Genomic DNA, 22,338 nt, shown 5'->3' on the forward strand with positions numbered 1-22,338 from the left:
TTGTCCTCATGCATGCTGGTTTTTTATGCAATTATTTTTTTTGTCCTTCATACATATTTGCCTTCACTTACCTCCCCAGCATGCTCTCCTGGCCCTATATTCACCTCATGTAGTCACTTAACCGTGTATTTTGTCAGCTTCATAGTAGTGCTTTACCCTAAATACCCCCTAAAATGTGTAAAAATGTGATTTGTGCTTTAAATTCAGGCAGAGTGCCAGAGGCTTTTTTTTGGGGTCCCCAAATCATTTGGAACCCTCCCTCCCCCCAAGTGCTAAGTCAGCTGATACCAATTCTCCATATAACCTCAATCATCTATCTGCTGACTTTACCAAACCCATACACACTATACCCATGTCTTTTGTGGTCAGATATATGGATGAATTCCCCAAAGCATGTAGTGCAAGGGCCTGCCTGTATACTTTCAAATGGTACTGTTTAACGTTTTTGTATACTATTATTATCTTGATAGGTAACAGCAGAATGTCCAAATGTGCTAAAATGTGTACAATGTGTATTTATATCTTTGTATTATGACACTTCTTACCTGTCCAGTGGGCTGTCAATAGTGTAAGTAAGGAGGGGCTGGCCAAAGTAAGACACATTATTTAGGCATTCATCTCTCAATGAAGTGGAGAGGGTTACCTGTCCAAAAGATCTCCCCCCCTAAAATGTTAGAAATGGCCCATGGGGGGGGGGGGGGATCTGATAGGTGGACCTTATACCTTGGTCTTTCAAAACTCCCTAAAATAAATGTTATACTGATGTTGGGCAAGAATGTTTGTGTCCAATCTGCTTTCCCTGTTTAGGTGCAAAATGATTAATTATTTTTTCTTGTTTGACTCCACAGTTTCCTTCCAACCCACAGGAATGGCAGACTGTGGCCTCCCACTTTGCCCAGCGGTGGGACTTTCCTAACTGCGGAGGGGCAATTGATGGGAAACACGTCCACATCGTCCCACCACCCAACTAGGGGTCATACTATTATAATTATAAGGGGTTCAATAGTATTGTAATGTTGGCAGTGGTGTCGGCTACTTACGAGTTCCTGTATGTGGACGTGGGGAAGAATGGCAGGATGTCCGATGGTGGAGTCATCGCTCAGACGGAGTTCTACAGGCATCTCCAGAATGGCAGCTTGGACTTGCCACCTCCAGAAGACAATGTGGAAGGACTCCCATTCGTCTTCGTTGCTGATGAAGCGTTTGCGCTGGGGGACCATCTTATGCGGCCATTCCCGATGAGGACCCTCACCCCGGACCAGAGGGTTTTTAATTACCAGCTGGCCAGAGCCAGAAGAGTGGTGGAGAACACATTTGGAATCATGGCCATCCGGTTCCGCCTATTTCTTACACCCATACACATGGCGGAGTACAAACTTAATCGTATCATCCTGGCGTGCTGTGTTCTACACAACTTTTTAAGGCAAAATTCTGCCAACTATGCTGACTCAGTTGGGCCTGAAGCCGGAATTCATAATAAACCAAACCTGACAGCGCTTGAAAGTGGCCGTCCTGGCTTGCCCCCCCTGAGTGCCCGTGAGGTCCGTCTTAGATACCTTGATTACTTTGCAGGTAGGGGGGCCATCAATATGCCAGACAATGTCTGAAACATTTTTAAAATAAAAAAATCATTTTAACTACTAAAATCTTTGGTGACATTTACTGCTTGTGTTTCTTTTAACTGACCCTGACAGAAATGTGGTGAGTCCTGAACAAGGTGTGATTGTGTAACATTACAAAGCACTGTTGGGTGTTATTTACTAAAGGCAAAGACACTTTGCACTACAAGTGCAGTTGAAACTGCACTTGTAGTGCAAAGTGGATTTTCCCTTAGGAAATAACCCCCATTGTCACAGAAAACACCAATTTGAGCACAACAAAAGTTTTGGAGCATTGAAACAATAATCCACACATTCTTGATTATCAATCTTTTTAATACCAGCACAAACACATGTGCATTTATAAAAGGTTTTTAAAACAAACCAACATGTTTGTTGTATAACAATTTTTTGGGTCACATTACTAAAAGTAGAAATGTCCATTTAAGGTAAAACAGGCATGTTTTAACAAGAAAGACACAAATCTTGAACTTACAAAGTTCAACTTTTAAAGAATTTGAAGGCAATATCAGACATGAGTATTTCTAAACTGTGTTTGATATTGAGTTCAGATGGGGTGAAGTCACCCCTGGAAAAGCCAAATTTTGAAGATGCACACAAATTGCCAAATGTCAACATGTACTACCTGCCATCACGGGGGATCAAGGGACGTGTTTTGGGGGTGCAACCCCTTCCTCCCATCTACTTTATTATTGAGGAAGGGGTTGCACCCCCAAAACACATACATTGATCTCTGGTGATGGCAGATAGCACATGTTGACATACTGTGAGCATCTTCAAAATTTGGCTTTTCTCGAATATGTCAAAAAATTTTGGAAATTTTTAGATCCCAAAAAGCACAAAAAAGGGAAGGGATTTGGAGGGGTTTTAAACTCTCCCTAAAACATCAATGATGGTCTTCATTTTTTTTGAACATCATTGATGTTTTTATGGATGTTTTCCAAGTCCCTATTACACCCCATGATCTCCCCGATCAGGATCTGTGCACTTTCAGAGGTGAAATGTCCTGAATCCACAACATAACGATCACCTAAAAAGATAGAAACAAAAACACACCATGTATTATAAATATGCCGGCATCCATCTCTTACCTGAGCCTGTGGTTGCAGACACTCACCTGTTGTGGTGACAATTTCCACCACGTCTCCTTCCTCCTCCTCCTCCTGTTGTCTTTGGTGGGTCTCCACTTCTTCCTGAGGTAGGGGGTCTGTTGTCTCCTCGGATGAGGGGTGGCCCTCGAGTCTTTTATCCCCTATGTAAAAAAAAAATAGGTATACTTAGCACACAGATATTTGATGGCAGAAATCGGAATATGAAACATTGCTTGGAAGTGGGGTACAATTGTCTGTTTGGTCAGAGTTCCAAGATGAAGAAATATTTTTGTCCTTTGTCAAGCTTGAATACTTACCTGTTTTGTGCAAGCTTCACAGATGGAGACACCCCTATAGTATACACTGGAGCACCTGTGTAGGGCCCCCTAATAAAAAGGGTGTTCTTGTGTCCCACACTAGTGCTCCAGCGTCCAGATGTGAAAACTGCTGCTGAGTGTCCTCTCCTTACACAGAATCTAGTTTGCATTTCATTATAGTTACAAACCCATCTACACAACCAAATTATTTTAAGAGAAGTAGGCCATAAAAAATGTATTCAAATGCATATGGCCAAAACAATGGTGTTTTCTAGGCCGAATGAACAATGTTTCATACGAACGAATAATGTGTCCATGAACATGAAAGTTGCCATTTTAAACTGTACAACAGTTAAGAAAAGCACATGGAGCAGCACAAACGTAATAAAAATAAAGAAAAGGAACACAGCATAACTACTTACTTTTTTGCAGCACTCTCCTGATCCTTCTGTACTGCTCATGCTCCCTGATTTTGAGGTCCGACCACCGCTTCCTGAGCTGATCCTTGGATCGTCGTACCCCAAAATTCCGGTGCAGACTCTTGACCACTTTCGCCATGATCTTGGCCTTTCTGACATTGGGGTTGGGGTAAGGTCCATACTTCCTGTCATAGTCGGCCTTCTTCAGGATGTCGACCATCTCCACCATCTCCATAAAGGACATATTTGAGGCCTTAAATCGTCTCCTTCTAGATCGGGACATTTCAGGCTCCGGGCTTTCCTCCTCCTCGTTGGTGTAATTATTAGACACCTGCTCTGTCTCCGCCATGTGCTCTTGCCCACTGCGACAAACGAGAAGGGGCGGGGAATAGACTAGAAAGAACGTCAGGGGCGGGCGGAGTTTCACGCATGTGCAGTGTCTATAAAGCGTAACACAGGTGCGTAGTACATACGATCTGTGAGCGGAGGAAGGAGTAACGGAGGCGCCGATCGTGATAACGAAGGTAAGATTTAACATTGGGCCTATACTGCTTCTAGATTGAGGCCTGTATTTGCACAAGTTTAGAAGACTTTAGGCTGACATTAGGGTTTGTCTTGTGTTGTGTCTTGCAGTTAAAATGGATATCTTGAAGGATCATGACTTTATACCAATCTTCATAGATATGCTCAGGGAGCTGCCCTGTCTGTGGAAGATAAACCACCCTGAATATAAGAACCAAACAAAGAGGAAGGCAGCGCTGGATAATTTGCTGCAATTTGTAAAGTCTGTGATCCCCACGACAGACATTACCTATTTGAAGATCTTAATTGGTGGCCTGAGGAGCACTTATCTAAGGGAGCACAAGAAGGTCCAGGATTCCCAGAGATCAGGAGCTGCAGATGCCATTTATGTCCCCAGGCTGTGTACTATGACAGACTGCATTATCTGGCAGGTCAGACTGAACCCAGGCCAGCACTCTCCACTCTTCCTTCCATGCTTCCTTCCCCCCCAGCTGAGGCTTCTGACGCCCAACCTGGGCCTTCCAGGCAGCAACATGTGGAGGAGCCCAGCTTGAGCCAGGTATAGCATTCTTCTAAATATTTCTGGTTGTCCAATCAATGATGTTAAATAGATGTTAGTTTGGAGTACTAATTTATGATTGTGATTGATAAAGCAAAAACTAAAACCATGTCCCTTTTTCATACACAGGGAAGTCTCAGCCAGGAGGTGGCCGGGCCAAGTAGGCTGCCTGATACCCAGGTCCCTTCCCTCCGCCTTCAAAGACAAAGCGGCAGGAAGAGGAGTAACCTGGAGGAGGCTGCCATAGGCCTATTTTGGAAGGCTACTGAGGCCCTCAGAACACCCCACAGTGTGGAGGAGGACTTTGCTGCCATAACTGCATGCAAAATGATGCAGATGGAGGAGGGCCAACGACTCCTATGTGGGTTTTTAATTTTGGAAGCTCTAAATAAGGGGTTGAGGGGCCAAATCACATGTGCAACCCACATTTGTCACCTCACCTATAGTCCTCCTCCTCCTCCTCCTCCAGGTCCTACTCCTCCTCCTGCCACACCTCCAACACCAGAGCCACAGCCGGGAAGGAAGCGTGGAAGGAAGACCAGAGAGCGATGACCTGGGTTCAGTCTGGTCTGACAAAATATGCAGCCTCTTGTATGATCACAGCCTGGGGACACAGATGTCATCTGCTGCTTTCAGGATCTCTGGGACTTCTGGACCAGACTGCACTCCCTTAGATATGGACTCCTCAGGCCATCAATGTTGCTGTAAAATAATTGATGTCTGCCCTGGGGGTCAAAGGCTTCGCCAATTTATGATGTTTCTCCAGCGTTGCCTCCCTCTTTGTTTGGTTCTGAGCCCTTAATAAAGGAATTTTTGTTTCAATTATACTCGCCTATGTGTGTTTTCCTTCAAAAAGGACAGTTTGTTTGTGAGGATTCAGGTACATTTCAAAAATACAATGTGAAATTAACAAGGAACACCAAGCAATCTCCTTGAGATTAAATAATACAAGATAACAATGGTGTTGTGGTAACTTGACACAAAAATATTCTGGAGTAAAAAAAAAAACAAAAAAAGATCAGCCTTGAAAAAAATACAAACCAAAAAAATAATAATATATATATTTCTTGTCAGATGTGACAAATCAAAATATATTGAGGGAATCACGATAAATAATAAAGAAAGAAGTTTGTGAGAAGTCTGTGTGAATATGAGCAGCAAAACTACTTCATTCTTCTAGCATTATAAAGAAGAAGGGATTGCGCTGTATTAAACAATTTTAAACATTGCAGCCTGACGAAAGTGCTCTATCCATTCCGAACGCTAATTTTACCAGACCGAGCTGTTCCGTCTCAGAATTTCTTCTGAGCATGCGTGGCACTTTGTGCGTCGAAATTGGCCACACTCGGTCGGAATTGACGCGATCGGATTTTGTTGTCGGAAAATTTTATAGCCTGCTCTCAAACTTTGTGCATCGGAAAATCAGATGGAAAATGTCCGATGGAGCCCACACACGGTCAGAATTTTTGACAACAAGCTCTGATCGCACATTTTCCGTCAGAAAGTCAGACCGTGTGTATAGGGCATTACTCAAAAAGCATTTTATTAAAATAAATTTGATAAAAATCAAAAAAATCGTCTTAAATCAAAAAAAAACAGATTTTTTTTTTAAAAAAAATCATTGATTTATATCCACCCTGGTCTGCACTTAAAGCCAAACTCCAGCTTTCTGTCACTTTAAAATAGTTTGTTTGGGCTAAGCTTATCCAAACAAACTTTTACCTTCACTGGTCCAAACAGATGAGCCAACTGTGAGCATCAGCTACATACAGTATAAAGCACTATGTTTTGGCAGCAGTACAAAGACGTCCCATCCCACTCCCTGAACAAAACTGAGTCAGGCAGTGCCAGCCATTCACAGGAAGCTTTGTAGTTTCTGAATGAGTACAAGGCTTCCTCTGATTAGCTGAGGTGGTGATTGTGATGTCTTCAGCCCACCCCAGCCAATCAGAGGAAGTCTTGTATTCATTCAGCAAATACAAAGTTTCCTGTGAATGGCTTTTAATGAACATCAATAGCAAAACAAACTATGACCTAACCCCCAAAGCAAACCTTAATATCTGAGGGACAGCAGCCTGCATCCCTACCCAAACTGGGCACGTACCCCCACCAACTAATTATCAAACCCACCACTGGTGATCCACAAGAGAAACCATACTCCCTTTACTACAGGCACATTGCTTTTGCCTGTACCAAACATATCTAACCCATACCTCCCGCAAGGTGATGTCATATGATCATACCCTGAATAAAAGCCCACATCATACCATTCTAGGTTGATAACACACAACCAACACCCTACCATAACAACTCCTAATCCAAGATCTCCACCAACACTAGGATGATGTTATGCAACCATTCCCTAAATGAAAAGCATCGCTATCCAATTATCTAAACCGATGACTCACAACAACCAACTCTTTCATCATATTACTATTTCAAAATTCCCTTCCCTTACCCAACTCTTAATCCATGACCACCCACAAAAAAAACAACCCAACAATTTTCTCAGACTGGTTTTTACTTCTCTGACAACACCTACCCCTTGGAATAATGACATCAAGGCCACAAGGACAGCGGACATCCATTTAAAACCTTCCAGACATAATTTTATTTTAATTATATTTATTATGCAGTTATTTATTGGAATTATAGTTCTATGCAGAGCTCGCAAAACATTGATCAATTTCTTATTTTTATACAGTTATTCCATACACCCCCCCATGAATATTTTGTTTTACAACACTCATCCCTCACTTGGCTGTTACACATATGTTTTATACCTCTTTCTACATATGTACCGTTCAGCAAATGGACACATTTTCATTGGTATTATATAATTCCAGATAAAAGGTAGAAGCTTTGTCTTCATAAATATCTGTCTAAACATTCTACTCTATGAGGGAGGTGTCAGTATGTAGTATAAATATATGCTTGATTACCTTTAATGGAACACAAATGAATCCACCAACATTCCTCTCATTATTGTAAATATACACATTAAGTCAGATTGAAATGTGCTCTCTTGTATTATTCATAGTGCACTTAACTACAGAGTTGGGTTCGATGGATATACATATTCTACATTAATATTACTTATTTATAGTGATGCCAGTCTTACCACTGAAATGTCTTTCTTGGGAGATGTGCTATTATTAGACTGTGCAAAATCTACTCCTTTCTATTTAACTGCTTCAAAACAGCCAGCGGATTCAATGTCTGCTCAGCTATTTCCAGGCCGCTACATGGGTAAAGTCTACATTATGCACACATTATTTGACAACAACATTGCCAATACTTGCCAAAAAAATAAATTCAGCATTATTGATTCACAGCACTGTATACAGCAATGGCTGGACAATACAGAAAGATGGAATATAAATGAAAATCTGGTGCCTATTGTGACTTACCGACCGGCTCCTGTACATATACGTTGGCACTTTGAAGATAATTATCTCGGTAATGGCAGCAGCTGCTGCCACAACCGAGGTATCCATCTTTTCAGGAGCTGGTCATGTTGGGCGGAGGGAACCGCGCATTCATTTAAGGCTCACCAGTTCCTTAATGTCTTGCAGGACAATTTTATGGGTCAGATGGTAGACGCACCAACTAGAAATAAAACATTACTGGATCTACTGATTACCAACAATACAGACCTGATCACGGATGTGGAAATACGGGGCAAGGTCAATTAGTTTCAGTATAAATCACACAAATAGGAAACATAAAGGGAATACAAAGACACTGAATTTCAAAAGAGCCAACTTCCCTAAACTACAAACCTTGCTAAAAGGCATAAATTGGGATAAAATATTAGGAACAAAGAATACGGAGGAGAGATGGGTTTGCTTTAAGAGCATATGAAATAAGGGCATTAGCCAATGTATCCCACTGGGTAATAAATTTAAAAGAGCGAACAAAAATCCTGGATGGCTTAACTCCAATGTAAAAATGCATATAAAAGCAAAGGAGAAGGCCTTCAAAAAATACAAGGTTGAGGGATCATCCTCAGCATTCAGACTTTATAATGAATGCAACAAGAAATGTAAGGGTGCAATTAGGACGGCTAAGATAGAACATGAAAGACACATAGCGGAGGAGAGCAAAAAAAAATCCCAAGAAATTCTTTAAGTATGTAAACAGTAAAAAAGGGAGGACAGACCATATTGGCCCCATAAAGAATGAGGAAGGACATCTGGTTACAAAGGATGGGGAGATGGCGAAGGTATTGAATTTATTCTCCTCCTCAGTCTTCACGAGTGAATCGGGGGGCTTTAGTAACCAAAACTGCAGTGTTTATCCTCATGACACAACACAGGAAGCACCTCCATGGTTAACAGAGGACAGAATTTAAATTAGACTTGAGAAACTTAACATTAATAAATCACCGGGACCAGATGGCTTGCATCCGAGGGTACTTAGGGAACTCAGTCAAGTGATTGCCAGACCGTTGTTCCTAATTTTTACAGATAGTCTACTGACTGGAATTGTACCAGCTGATTGGAGAAAAGCCAATATAGCACCAATATTTAAAAAGGGCCCAAAATACATCCCTGGGAATTACAGACCAGTTAGCCTAACATCATTAGTATGTAAACTCTTGGAGGGGATGATAAGGGACTATATACAAGATTTTAGAAATAAGAACGGTATCATTAGCAGTAATCAGCATGGATTAATGAAGAATCGTTTTTGCCAAACCAATCTATTAACCTTCTATGAGGAGGTGAGTTGCCATCTAGATAAAGGAAGGCCCGTAGACGTGGTGTATCTGGATTTTGCAAAAGCGGTTGACACAGTTCCCCATAAACGTTTACTGTACAAAATAAGGTCCGTTGGCATGGACCATAGGGTGAGTACATGGATAAATGGGGAGTACTCAGAATAGTCAGGGGTGGGTAGTGGGGTTCCCCAGGGTTATGTGCTGGGACCAATCCTATTTAATTTGTTCATAAACGACCTGGAGGATGGGATAAACAGTTCAATCTCTGTATTTGCAGACGATACTAAGATAAGCAGGGCAATAACTTCTCCGCAGGATGTGGAAACCTTGAAAAAAGACCTAAACAAATTAATGGGGTGAGCGACTAAATGGCAAATGAGGTTCAATGTAGAAAAATGTAAAATAATGCATTTGGGTGGCAAAAATATGAATGCAATCTATACACTGGGGGGAGAACCTCTGGGGGAATCTAGGATGGAAAAGGACCTGGGGGTCCTAGTAGATGATAGGCTCAGCAATGGCATGCAATGCCAAGCTGCTGCTAACAAAGCAAACAGAATATTGGCATGCATTAAAAGGGGGATCAACTCCAGAGATAAAACGATAATTCTCCCACTCTACAAGGCTCTGGTCCGGCCGCACCTGGAGTATGCTGTCCAGTTCTGGGCACCAGTCCTCAGGAAGGATTTACTGGAAATGGAGCGAGTACAAAGAAGGGCAACAAAGCTAATAAAGGGTCTGGAGGATCTTAGTTATGAGGAAAGGTTGCGAGCACTGAACTTATTCTCTCTGGAGAAGAGACGCTTGAGAGGGGATATGATTTCAATTTACAAATACTGTACTGGTGACCCCACAATAGGGATAAAAACTTTTTCGCAGAAGAGAGTTTAATAAGCCACTCATTACAATTAGAAGAAAAGAGGTTTAACCTTAAACTACGTAGAGGGTTCTTTACTGTAAGAGCGGCAAGGATGTGGAATTCCTTTCCACAGGCGGTGGTCTCAGCGGGGAGCATTGATAGCTTCAAGAAACTATTAGATAATCACCTGAATGACCGCAACATACAGGGATATACAATGTAATACTGACACATAATCACACACATAGGTTGGACTTGATGGACTTGTGTCTTTTTTCAACCTCACCTACTATGTAACTATGTAACTATGTGTTTACGATAATGGTGGTCTGCCACAACCGAGGTATCCATCTTTTCAGGAGCCGGTCGTATTTATGATAATGGTGGTCTCTGCGGCGCATTCGCTGCAAGATCACCGTTATCGGTGGCAGGAGAGGTGCCACCCCCCTCTCACCTGCGCCCTCTGCCGCTTACCGGAGCCATCGGTAGCGGCAGAGGCGATCGGGACCTGTCATGTCTGTGGTATGGAGAAGATGGCCCCCACCCGTCTCCATACCATAGGAGGGCGGAAGCGACGTCATAATGTCAGCTCCGCCCATACGTCTTAAAGGACCATTTTTTGTTATCTTTTGACCCCAGATCTCATATTTAAGAGGACCTGTCATGCTTTTTTTCTATTACAAGGGATGTTTACATAAAATAAAATAAAGTAAAATAAATAAGAGAAAAATTTTTTTTTTAAGTGCCCCGTCCCAACGAGCTCGCGCGCAGAAGCACCCGCATATGAAAACGGTGGTCAAACCACACATGTGAGGTATCACGGCGACCGGTAGAGCGAGAGCAATAATTCTAGCCCTAGACCTCCTCTGTAACTCAAAACATGCAACCTGTAGAATTTTTTAAACGTCGCCTATGGAGATTTTTAAGGGTACACGTTTGACGCCATTCCACAAGCGGGCGCAATTTTGAAGCGTGACATGTTGGGTATCAATTTACTTGACGTAACATCTTTCACAGTATAAAAAAAATTGGGCTAACTTTACTGTTGTCTTATTTTTTTATTCAAAAAAGTGAATTATTTTTTAAAAAAGTGCGCTTGTAAGACCGCTGTGCAAATACGGTGCAAAAAAAAGTATTGCAATGATTATTCTCTAGGGTGTTAGAAAAAAAAACAATATATAATGTTTGGGGATTCTAAGTAATTTTCTGGCAAAAAAAACTGTTTTAAATTTGTAAACACCCAAATCTCAAAACGAGGCTAGTCCTTAAGTGGTTAAAGGAATCATTCATCTATAATGGAAACTTTAGTCATTAATAAATGCTGGTGAGCTGAACCACCCAACTGTAATCTCTTCCTCTGTCTGCCAGAGTTTCTAGATATCTCCTTCTTTGCCATAAGATCTCATTCTTCCTAGTCAAAACAGCAGTGGTATTATTAATCTTGATGCATTCTCCGGAATGTAGAATAAAATGAAGGCTAAACTCTAGACACATATCTTGGTATCTGTTTGCTGCAATCTCCTGTATGAAGATCTCAGAGTAGGAGATGGAGAAGCAGCACAAGAAGTCATGTGACAGTAATCATCTGCTAACAAGGACATGCTGATAGGGACAGAGACACAAGCTCATCAATGTACTGCTCCTCATTTCACTGTCCAGTCACAGGCTGGAGGATGACAAAACAGGGATGTGCTGTGCGATAGAGCTGTGTAAACCTCCAGACCGAATGGACAGAAATTCAAATCCTTTGGCAGGTAAAACAGATCTAGAATATGCAATTCATCAAAGGCAGCAGTGCCTTTTTATGATCCTTAGATAATTGCTATTTCCCAGGGAAAATTCAAGACAGAAAGGCAGATTCTTCAGGAAACAGCTTAGGCACAATTAACTTTTCTAGATGTTCAGAATAACATAGCAAATCTTCACTTTTTGAGCTCAGGTCCACTTATGTAAGATAACAGGAAGCTGCTATACATGACATTACTGAACTTTTTGTTCTGAAATCCCATGAAAGAGAACAACAAGCTAAATATAGTTATATTAAAATATGTTGATATATTTGTTTGCACAAAATGTCAAATTTCTGCACAGATGTAGTTTTTTTTTTTTATACCTAGTTTTGATAAGTAGTAGTAGAGGGAACAGGGCGTTCCTTACACTCACCCACATACTGAACCCCAAAGAAAGGCTCGGTGTACTCTCTGCTGTGTTATAAAAAAGATCATCTGTTTGGTCTTTCCACATTTAATGCTGTAGGTCAATTATTATTCAGTATATTCCTTTGCTGCCACTTTTAACTCTGCTGGAAGATTGTTTAAAACAGCCAGATTCCTCTCTCAAGAAAAGTATGAAAACCAGGCTGACGGTAGCCCTGTAGCCACATTTGGAGATGCTTCTGCATCCAGTCCCTGTGTATTTGGACTATATAAATTCTTAACAAGCAAGCGGACCGCAGTATTGATAATGCACAGGCCTGACACCAGGGGAGCAATCCACTTATTTAAGCAGGCCTCCCTGATCATGAAGCTCCTTAGATAATACTACGTGCTTCTGATTTATTTTTAACTAAAGCATTTGTACACTACATAGTCTTCAATTATGAAAAGATTGTTGGTATGCAGTCCCAGGAACATACACAGAATTTCAGAGTCAATTTCAGAGTCAATGTCAAAAGCAAAAAAAATGAAATTTGAAGCTATATCAGACCCTTTTTCTCCATTGTTCCTATTGCAGAGTTCTGACTCTGGTTTCTAATATCTTACAAATATTTCAAGTTGGTGTGCCACATATGAGATTAAAAATAGAACAATTAAGGAAGGCAATCTGACCTTAATCACCCACCACCTTTCCCACGGTTGACTAGTTGGATAGGGTGCAGTTCTTTTATTCTTTTATTTTCCTCTGGCTTTTTACTGTCTTATTGCCCTGGGAGCAGATCTGTTTTAAATATAAAATGTTACATGCACTTTTGGGTTTGGTGTCAGACGTACCCTTCCGTCCCAGCTTTGTCTCCTGTGGCGACTGTTGGTGGAAATACTTGGCTGCATGGGATGTACCACTACTATTTCATCTCCCTAACTCCCAACACTTCCGCAAGATTTATCTTCCAATATGGTTATCTTTTTTTTTTTATTCTTTTTTTTTTTCACAAGAAATACAAATCCGAATGTATGTACCCGGGTTTTGCTTGTTTTCTACTTTGTTACTTGTATTGTCATACTCAATAAAATCCTTAAATAAATATAGAATTTAAAAGGAACGTGACCTGTCACAATAAATATTAGCAACAGACAAATAATCCAATTTTACCTTTATGTGGGGCAGAAAAATCAAACCACTAAAAGATGTCAGATTGTTGTTTTCTAAATTCACTGTGTGGATTCCCCTAAACTGGTCAGGTGGAATAAGGTCAACAGATCTGGAAATATGAAAGAAAAATTAGGCAGTTACATATATTAGATTTGTACCTAATTGACAACAACGCTGAATGATTTCAGACTGGTGTGTAAGAAGGGAGTTATTAACAGCATTTCAATGTTCTGATGGGGAAAAAAGAAGACCTTGTTAAGAGCAGGATTCACTAAACAAGTCACTGTTCCACTTAGACGCCATTTAGGAGCTAGTTCTGTCCCCCCAGCCTCTGCCGTTGTGATTATCACAGCAGAGCCGAGAGCGTGAGGCAGGAAAGATCGAGAGCAAGAGGCACAGTAGCACTGCATGGAGGACAGGAACAGGAGCTGCCCGAGATAATTTTGCAGATTAACTAGCAGGTGCTTGGTTGCTATGACACAGAGCGGTCCTAGCAACTAATTATCAACTCTTTATTATGCCAACTTAAATTCGTCAGCTCCTGCTCCCGCCCTCCATGCAGTGCTACCCTGCCTCTCACTCTCGATCACTCCTGCCTTCCATGCTCTGCTCTGTGTACCTGCCAGGTAGCGGTGTGAGGGAAGCAGAGGATCTGGCACTGAAGGATGGGGGAGCGGGAGATGCTTGATGTGAACATACAGAGAGCTTTACTTTGGGGGAGGAGGGTGATGTAAAGGGTCAGAGATCTCTACTCTATGTGTGTGTCTTGGGGGGGTGATGTAAAGGGGCAGCGAGCCCTACTGCATATGGGGGGTCAGTGATGTAAAGGTAAAGGGACAGAAAGCTCTACTATGGGAGGTAATCTGAGAGGGACAGAGAACACCACCGAAGGGGGGGGGGGGGGTGTGTATGTGAAGGGGGCAGAAGACACTGCTGTGCGGAACAGTGCTGTGTGTGTGTGTGTGTGGGGGGGGGTGAAAGTGTTTAGGTTTGGTTTTGGTATAGCTAAAGGAAAATTAGTACTAGAAAATTGTATAATGTGCAGTCAGCTGAAGAAAAGGATTATGCTGTGATGTGAACAACTTGAATCAATGGACAAGCTTGTGATTCAGACCTCTGCTGGAAGAAAATTTTACTGATCAGACCTCCGTGAATTTTAATTCAATACCCCTGGTTTAGAGCAAAACGGTTAGGAAAAAGATACTTCCTTGCTACAGTCTCGTTTATATTTTGCTCTTATAGATGGAAAAAACTGGTAGATCATCAAATCTCAAGTACTTCTCAGGTTGAAATGGATGGATTGGTGTCTTTATTGAACCACACCAACTACTTAAATACACCCTTTCATGCATTTGCACCTACAACACAAGATTAGCAATTAAAGGGAAACTAGCAAAAAAATACATTCATTAAAAAAAGCAGGACAACATCAAATTAGTCAAATATATGCACTTGTTTTGGTTTGAGCACTTCCGGACCGCCGCACGCCGATATACGTCCTAACTTTTAAGAGGGATATCTTTGTTATGGCAGCAGCTAGCTGCCATAACCCTGGTATCCTCTTCTTCAGCGGGCAGTCCGGTTTCTGATAAAAGTGGTCTCTGTGGCAGATTTGCCACAAGATCACTTTTATCAGCGATGGAAGAGGGCCCCCCCCTCCTGCCGCTCTCCGGTGCCCTCCGCCCCTTACCGGACCCGTCGGATGCTTCTCTTTCCTGGGTATGGAGACGAGTGAGGGGAAGATGGCCCCACCTGTCTCCATACCATTGCAGGGCGGAAGCAACATCAAAACATCACTTCCGCCCATAGCTCTTAAAAGGCCACTTTTTTTTTTCAAATGTGTAAAAGTGTAAATATGAACTCTGAGGTCTTTTTGACCATAGATCTCATATTTAAGAGGTGCTGTCATCCTTTTTTTTTCTATTACAAGGGATGTTTACATTCCTTGGAATAGGAATAAAAGTGACACAATTTTTTTTTTTTTTAAAAGAACAGTTTAAAAATAAAAGGTAAAATACGAAAAAAAAAATTTGTAAACACGCAACCTGTAGAATTTTTTAAATGTCGCCTATGGAGATTTTTAGGGGAAAAGTTTGTCGCCGTTTCACGAACGGGCGGAATCTTGAAGCGTGACATGTTGGGTATCAATTTACTCAGCATAACAATATCTTTCACAATATTAAAAAAAAAATTTGGCTAACTTTACTGTTGTCTAATTTTTTAATTTAAAAAAATGTATTTTTTTTTTTCAAAAAAAGTGCGCTTGTAAGACCACTGCACAATTACGGTGTGACAGAAAGTATTTCAACGACCGCCATTTCATTCTCTAGGGTGTTAGAAAAAAAAAGTATAATGTTTAGGGGTTCTAAGTAATTTTCTAGTAAAAAAAACTGTTTTTAACTTGTAAACAACAAATCTCAGAAAGAGGCTCGGTCCTTAAGTGGTTAAAGGATCATTACAAGTGTATTTAAAAAGCAATACTGTAATATCACTTATTAAATTCTAAATATTAATGTTACACCTATTTTCTACATATTCTAAGATGTTGCCATCATCTGCCCAACTTAAATCTGTTGCTAAAATTAACCAAAATAGTGGCTGCTAACTGACTAACTGAACATCCAGGCTCCTTTGGGAGAATCCGTACACAGGTAGTACTATCCTGTGATTTACAAGTCCCAGCGTTCAATGCACCTGGCAAAACATATTCCTGCCCACCTATCAGCTGATTAGTGAACATCCTGAGCAGAGTTAACAGCATTCACACGCCCACTATTTTATAATGGTGCAGTTGTCCTTTAACCTCCCTGGCGGTATGATTATTTCGGATTTTAGGTGCTGAAAGCGGTACAATTATTTTTCATGGAAATTTGGCGTTTTATATTGTAGGTCTGTAAATCTTAACAATAACACACTTAAATCTGTCCAAACCAGAGTCTAGTAGATATCCCGGGTATGATAAAGTTTGAAACACAAAAACATAAATTATAATATAATAAATAAAAATAAATAATTAAAAAAAATTTAAAAAAATAGTAATAAAATAAATTTCCCCACAATTCACTATCGCTCAATTCTGCAAGTGTTCTAATTTACTATCGCTGTTTTCTAGCTGGTCTAAAGTCACTTTTGACGTAAAGGGACACTTTTTGGTTGCTATGGACAATCTCCAGTTTCCAGGCAGAAAGAACAGTGTATATCATGTAAAACTGCATGCAGGGCATGGGCCAGAGCACTGGGGACAAAAGGGATGTGAAATCATTTCATACAGTACTGTAATCTGTAAGATTACAGTACTGTATGTGTTATGATTTTGACAGTTTTTTGAATTTGCCGCCAGGCTCCGCCCCCGTGCGTCGCGCCGCTCGCAGGGAACGGAGCCTGGCACGGAGAGGCTTCGGAGGAGGACGGAGCCCTCGGACACTGCGGGGGACATCGCAGGATCCCGGGGACAAGGTAAGTAACGCCGCCCCAGGATCCTGCAATGCGATCCCGAGTGTGGCTCGGGGTTACCGCTAATGGTACTGAATTTTAACCCCGAGCCACACTCGGGAAAACCGCCAGGGAGGTTAAGCTAAGCATCATGTTTCTGGTGGATCAGCATAAACAATTTGGATAATTCAAGGCAATGTGTAGTAACTTTGTATATATTTGCTTTTTTTATTTTATACAAGACAGTAAAATACATTATTTATCTTTGTTTAATTTTTTGCATACAAATATTTTGTATTTTCATTTCCACCAACAAGAATGAGATACGGTCTTCTTTTCATTTTTTTCAGGTTTTTTTTGCTCTGCACACATAAGTAAATTGGTCCAATCAGTACCTTATCCCCCCTTTCCCGGATGGCTGCTTAGCTCTGTCCCTTCAAGCTTTCAATGAGACAGTCACAGTCTGAAAGAACTCTTTCTGAGAAAGCCCATAGTGCTCTGGAAATCCCATGTCACTGCATTAAATGTTTATTTGCAAAATGATTTTGAAAAAAATGGATACTTTAAGAACACCAGAGATGCAAGCAATGTAATGTTACCTAATTGAGGAAGACCTCCAGTTTAGCTCTTGCAGTTCTGTAAAGTTTTGATGTCCAAGCTTTTCAACAATCATATCTGAACTGAGTCTTCCACCAAAAACATCCTTTGCATTTTCACTCTCAAGCTGATCCTTCAAAAAGGTAAGAAAACAATATTGTAAATATTGGAGAAATGATTAGAAGATCGGAAAGCTTGTCTAAATGTAAAACTTTTTTTGTTTTAAAGGGAGGGGTCAAAACTTCTTTGCATTTATAATTGCTGTCTGGGCCACTGCTGGGAAGCGTCAACCTCTCTATTTTTCCTATTTAAAGCTTTGGATTGAATCACTTATGTGGCAGAGATTTTCCAGTGTAATCTATGAGCCTAAATTGTCTTCTCTTTTATCTCCATTGTAGGCTAAGGGGGAAGCAAAGTGAGCAGGCTTGAATACTAAAAAGATCATCCTATGCTGGCTACAAAGTTAAGTGGTTCCTGGGGAATGCGTAGGTGTTCCTAGACCAAAAGGGGAGAACAGCATGATATAAGGAGAGGACAATGCACTGACAAATATTCAAATGTTAAGTGCAATAATCCATTGCAACCAATCAGATTTTCAGAATACATTGAAAACTGAATTCTGATTTCTATGGCTCCTGCAATGTTATTAAAAAAGTAACACTCCAACATAGCGAGACCAACAGGACACAAAATTGTATTTACTAATACAAATGAACTTTTGCTAATAGAAATAATAAATATGTGTTGTATTATACAGGAAACACAAAGCATGCAGCATTTTTACATAGTTTACTTGTTTTTTGCTGTTTACTGTCACTTACCACAGCAGATCCATCCAGAGCTTTTAGCGATGAAAGATGGAAAATAATAAACAATCGATAGTTGTCATTTTTCAGGGAGATTGGATTACCACACAAGTCCAGAATCACAAGATTGTTTAAACCCTGTTGAAAAAAATAGACCCCATTTTTCAGAGAGACATTGCTATATCCTGTATAATAAATACAATGAGATCAATGTCATCTATTATGTTTTTGGAGAACCGTAAATACCGTAAATACCAAGTAATAGCGCTAGCAAATAACTGCCATGCAGATATATTTGGTTCAAGCTTATTTTCTGTTTCAATATGTTTATTGTTTTGAAAATGAGCATAAAAATTCAAGTAGGAATAGGAATCGCCCGTGCAGGGGCTAAATCATGGTTAATTATTACAAATAGCGATAAAGAGTATAGTCATGTCAATTAAGATAAAGAGATTCAGGAACATAGGGATGGTAATAAAACACTGAAAATGCAAAAATGCCATGTCCCCAAAGTCTGGTTCCAGCTTATTTTCATCCAGCACTGCTAGAAACACTACTAATCCATATATACAAACAACCAGGTGTACAAAGTCACTATTTGCATAACCAAAGTTCCAAACACCAGGAAAGAACTGTGGCCTACCAATAGGCCATTCACGACATAGATGTTGTTTCGTGGTGGAAGAGTGGGGGAGATTTACAAAAACTGGAGCACTCAGAATCTGTTGCAGCTGTGCATGGTAGCCAATCAGCTTCCAAATTCAGCTTGTTCAATTAAGCTTTGACAATAAAACCTGGAAGCCGATTGGTTTCTATGCAGAGCTGCACCAGATTTTGCAATTACCAGTTTTAGTAAATAACCCCCAGTGTGTCTCAGTTTCACTACACAGAAGTAGACAGACTTCAGGGCACCACTGGGTGGTGCTGACATTTAAAGTACTTTTAGACAGTATAAGCTATTTTCGTACTAAGAAATATGTAGGCTACTATTGGCTTTTCTGGCCTAAAAATATCCAGGGTAACATCAATGCTAATATGCCAGTACCTTTTTCTTTATCGTACATCACTGAATACAGAGCAGCTATAGTAATTACTATCCGAGTTATACGCCACCACCTATAGGTGAACGGACACTGGCACACCAAAAAGACAGGAAGTCCCCCTCTATATAACCCCTCCCATTCAGGAAGTACCTCAGTTTTTTGCCAGTGTCTGCAAGGTGGTGGTCACTGATGCGATACATGTGCTCTTGGAGCATACTTGGAGGTCTGGACGGTTCTATTAAGAATCATGGACTTCAATCAGATCCATTCGAAAAAGCTGTCAGCCAAAATGGATGGTACCCGAGTCTCATTGGAAGGAGAGAAGATTCCCTGAGGTTTGCCTGTAATGCAGTCTTACGGCGCTGGACCCTGCGTAATGGAATCCTGTGCAGTGTTTGTTCTGACCAAGGTGCTTTCCTGCAGGGTGCTATAAAGGTCCAGGGGAGTGGACCCCAGTTTAAGGGGGGACCCAGTCTCTGAAGGTCTTTTATGACAAAGCTCGCCGTGATGGGTGAAGATTGGACTCCTGTTATGTTCAGAGTCCTGCAGCAGGAATGGTAGTCTGCATTTGTTTTCAGTTTCTTTTTTTTTAAAAAAAAAAACTGACTGTTCTCCCGGTGGCCACTGGGAGCAGTGTGCTGTTTAATCATGCTATGTACTTCTTACTCATGTGGGCTTGCTGTTTCTCCTCCAGCCACTAGAGGGTGAAGGCTCGCTCAGTATGGCCTATTTTTATATAGGCAGGAAGGGCGGCCATGCCATGTGGCAACAGGTTCAGTAGACCTCTGGAGACATAACAGCAGCCCATGGATACTAACAAAGTGTGAGTACTTACTATGGGAGAACTGTGTGACAGACAAGTCATGATTATATGCTGCATATTTACTGCTTATCCGGGGGACTGTACAACTGTAAGTTGATACACCCCTGGATGGTTAGCAATTCACTTTAAAGTGTTGTTGACTGCTCTGTAGGCAGGTGCAGCGTAGTATACATGCTTGCAAACTTATTGCTTAAATGCATGTTTAAATATACACGTTTGGAAAAAACATGAGCATGGGTGCATTTTAAGGAGTTGTATCTCCGGTATAGTGCATATGTGCTTGCTAAATCCTGCAAGACTAGTATGGGGCCAACTGCAGTTAAGCAGGTGCTTGCTTGCAAACTAGCTGAAACGCACGGTTGTTGGAACGCACGGTTGCTGAAGGTACATGTTTTTACATATTTGCATAAATATACATGGTTATACATGTTTGCATAAAGATACATGATCATGGTTGCACAAGGATGCATGGCTGCATAAGGATGCATGTTTATTCATGTTTGCATAAATATACATGGATATACATGGTTGCATAAAGATGCATGTTTTGACATGTTTGTATAAATATACATGATTATACATGATTGCATAAAGATACATGTTTATACATGTTTGCTTAAATATACATGGTTATACATGGTCGCATAAAGATGCATGTTTAGACATGTTTGTATAGATACATGGTTTTACATGGTCGCATAAAGATACTTGATCCCATAAAGATACAAGGTTGCATAAAGATGCATGTTTATACATGTTTGCTTAAATATACATGGTTAGACATGATCGCATAAGGATGCATGGTTGCATAAGGATACATGACCGCATAAAGATACATGGTTGCATAAAGATGCATGTTTATACATGTTTGCTTAAATATGCATGATTATTCATGATCGCATAAAGATACATGGCTGCATAAGGATACAGGGTTGCAAAAAAATACATGGTTGCAGAAAGATGCATGTTTATACATGTCTGCATAAATACGCGTTGTGTAATATTGCATAAAAACTTTTCAGAAACGCATGCTTGCTTATTGCATAAATGCTTGTTTCCATGGGCACATGAATGCGTGTTTACAGCGCACGCTTTCATATTTTGCCTAAATGCATAGTTGCATAAGCACATGCTTCCATAAACGCATGCTTCCATAGATGCATATTGCTTAAACACATGCTGGCATGTTTTCATTTGTACTGCATACGTGTCAGAAACCATGAAATCAGGCCGAGACAGAAGTACAGTTAAATCACACTTGTTTAACCTCCCTGGCGGTATGATTATTTCGGATTTTAGGTGCTAAAAGCGGTACAATTATTTTGCATGGAAATTTGTCGTTTTATATTGTAGGTCTGTAATTCTTAACAATAACACACTTAAATCTGTCCAAACAAGAGTCTAGTAGATATCCCGGGTATGATAAAGTTTGAAACACAAAAACATAAATTTTAATATAATAAATAAAAATAAATAATTAAAATAAATAAATAAATAAAATAAATTTCCCCACGATTCACTATCGCTCAATTCTGCAAGTGTTCTAATTTACTATCGCTGTTTTCTAGCTGGTCTAAAGCCACTTTTGACGTAAAGGGACACTTTTTGGTTGCTATGGACAATCTCCAGTTTCCAGGCAGAAAGAACAGTATATGTAATAAAAAACTGCATGCAGGGCATGGGCCAAAGCACTGGGGACAAAAGGGATGTGAAATAATTTCATACAGTACTCTAATCTGTAAGATTACAGTACTGAATGTGTTATGATTTTTATATTTTTTGAATTTGCCGCCAGGCTCCGCCCCCGTGCGTCGTGACGCTCGCAGGGAACGGAGCCTGGCACAGAGAGGCTTCGGAGGAGGACGGAGCCCACGGACACTGCGGGGGACATCGCAGGATCCCGGGGACAAGGTAAGTATACCGCTCCAGGATCCTGCAATGTAATCCCGAGTGTGGCTCGGGGTTACCGCTAATGGTGCTGAATTTTAACCCCGAGCCACACTTGGGAAAACCGCCAGGGAGGCTACTAATAAAAGTAAAAAGAACAAACGTAGTCAAAACATAGCCAAAGTTCAGTAACCGGAACGGATAGTCAGCCAAGCCAGAAGTCAGGGATCAATGTAGTGGAACAGTAAGCAGGATCTGGAGCCATAAGGGATGTCAGCAAAGCAAGTCTTGAAAAGGATCGCAGAAGAATTTCTGTCATGTTGACCAAGGCG

The 22,338-nt window shown here is 40.8% G+C and overlaps 1 protein-coding gene across 5 annotated transcripts in view; it reads right to left on the bottom strand.

Annotated features, from left to right (window-relative positions):
• LRRC9 (leucine rich repeat containing 9) overlaps positions 1-22,338 on the bottom strand; it is a 244,501-nt gene that overhangs the window by 40,284 nt on the left and 181,879 nt on the right. For all 5 annotated transcript variants that reach the window (XR_012237138.1, XM_073610131.1, XM_073610129.1 and 2 more), the window contains 3 exons: positions 18,269-18,391; positions 17,450-17,580; positions 13,419-13,527 (listed from right to left, as the gene is read on the bottom strand). Coding sequence is in view for 4 of the 5 variants with exons in the window: in XM_073610131.1 (XP_073466232.1) it covers positions 13,419-13,527; positions 17,450-17,580; positions 18,269-18,391 (363 nt within the window). In the remaining variant the exon portion in view is untranslated. The remainder of the gene's footprint in view (positions 1-13,418; positions 13,528-17,449; positions 17,581-18,268; positions 18,392-22,338) is intronic.

This window comes from Aquarana catesbeiana, linkage group LG13 (assembly GCF_042186555.1).
Source record: "Aquarana catesbeiana isolate 2022-GZ linkage group LG13, ASM4218655v1, whole genome shotgun sequence".
Classification (NCBI taxonomy): domain Eukaryota; kingdom Metazoa; phylum Chordata; class Amphibia; order Anura; family Ranidae; genus Aquarana; species Aquarana catesbeiana.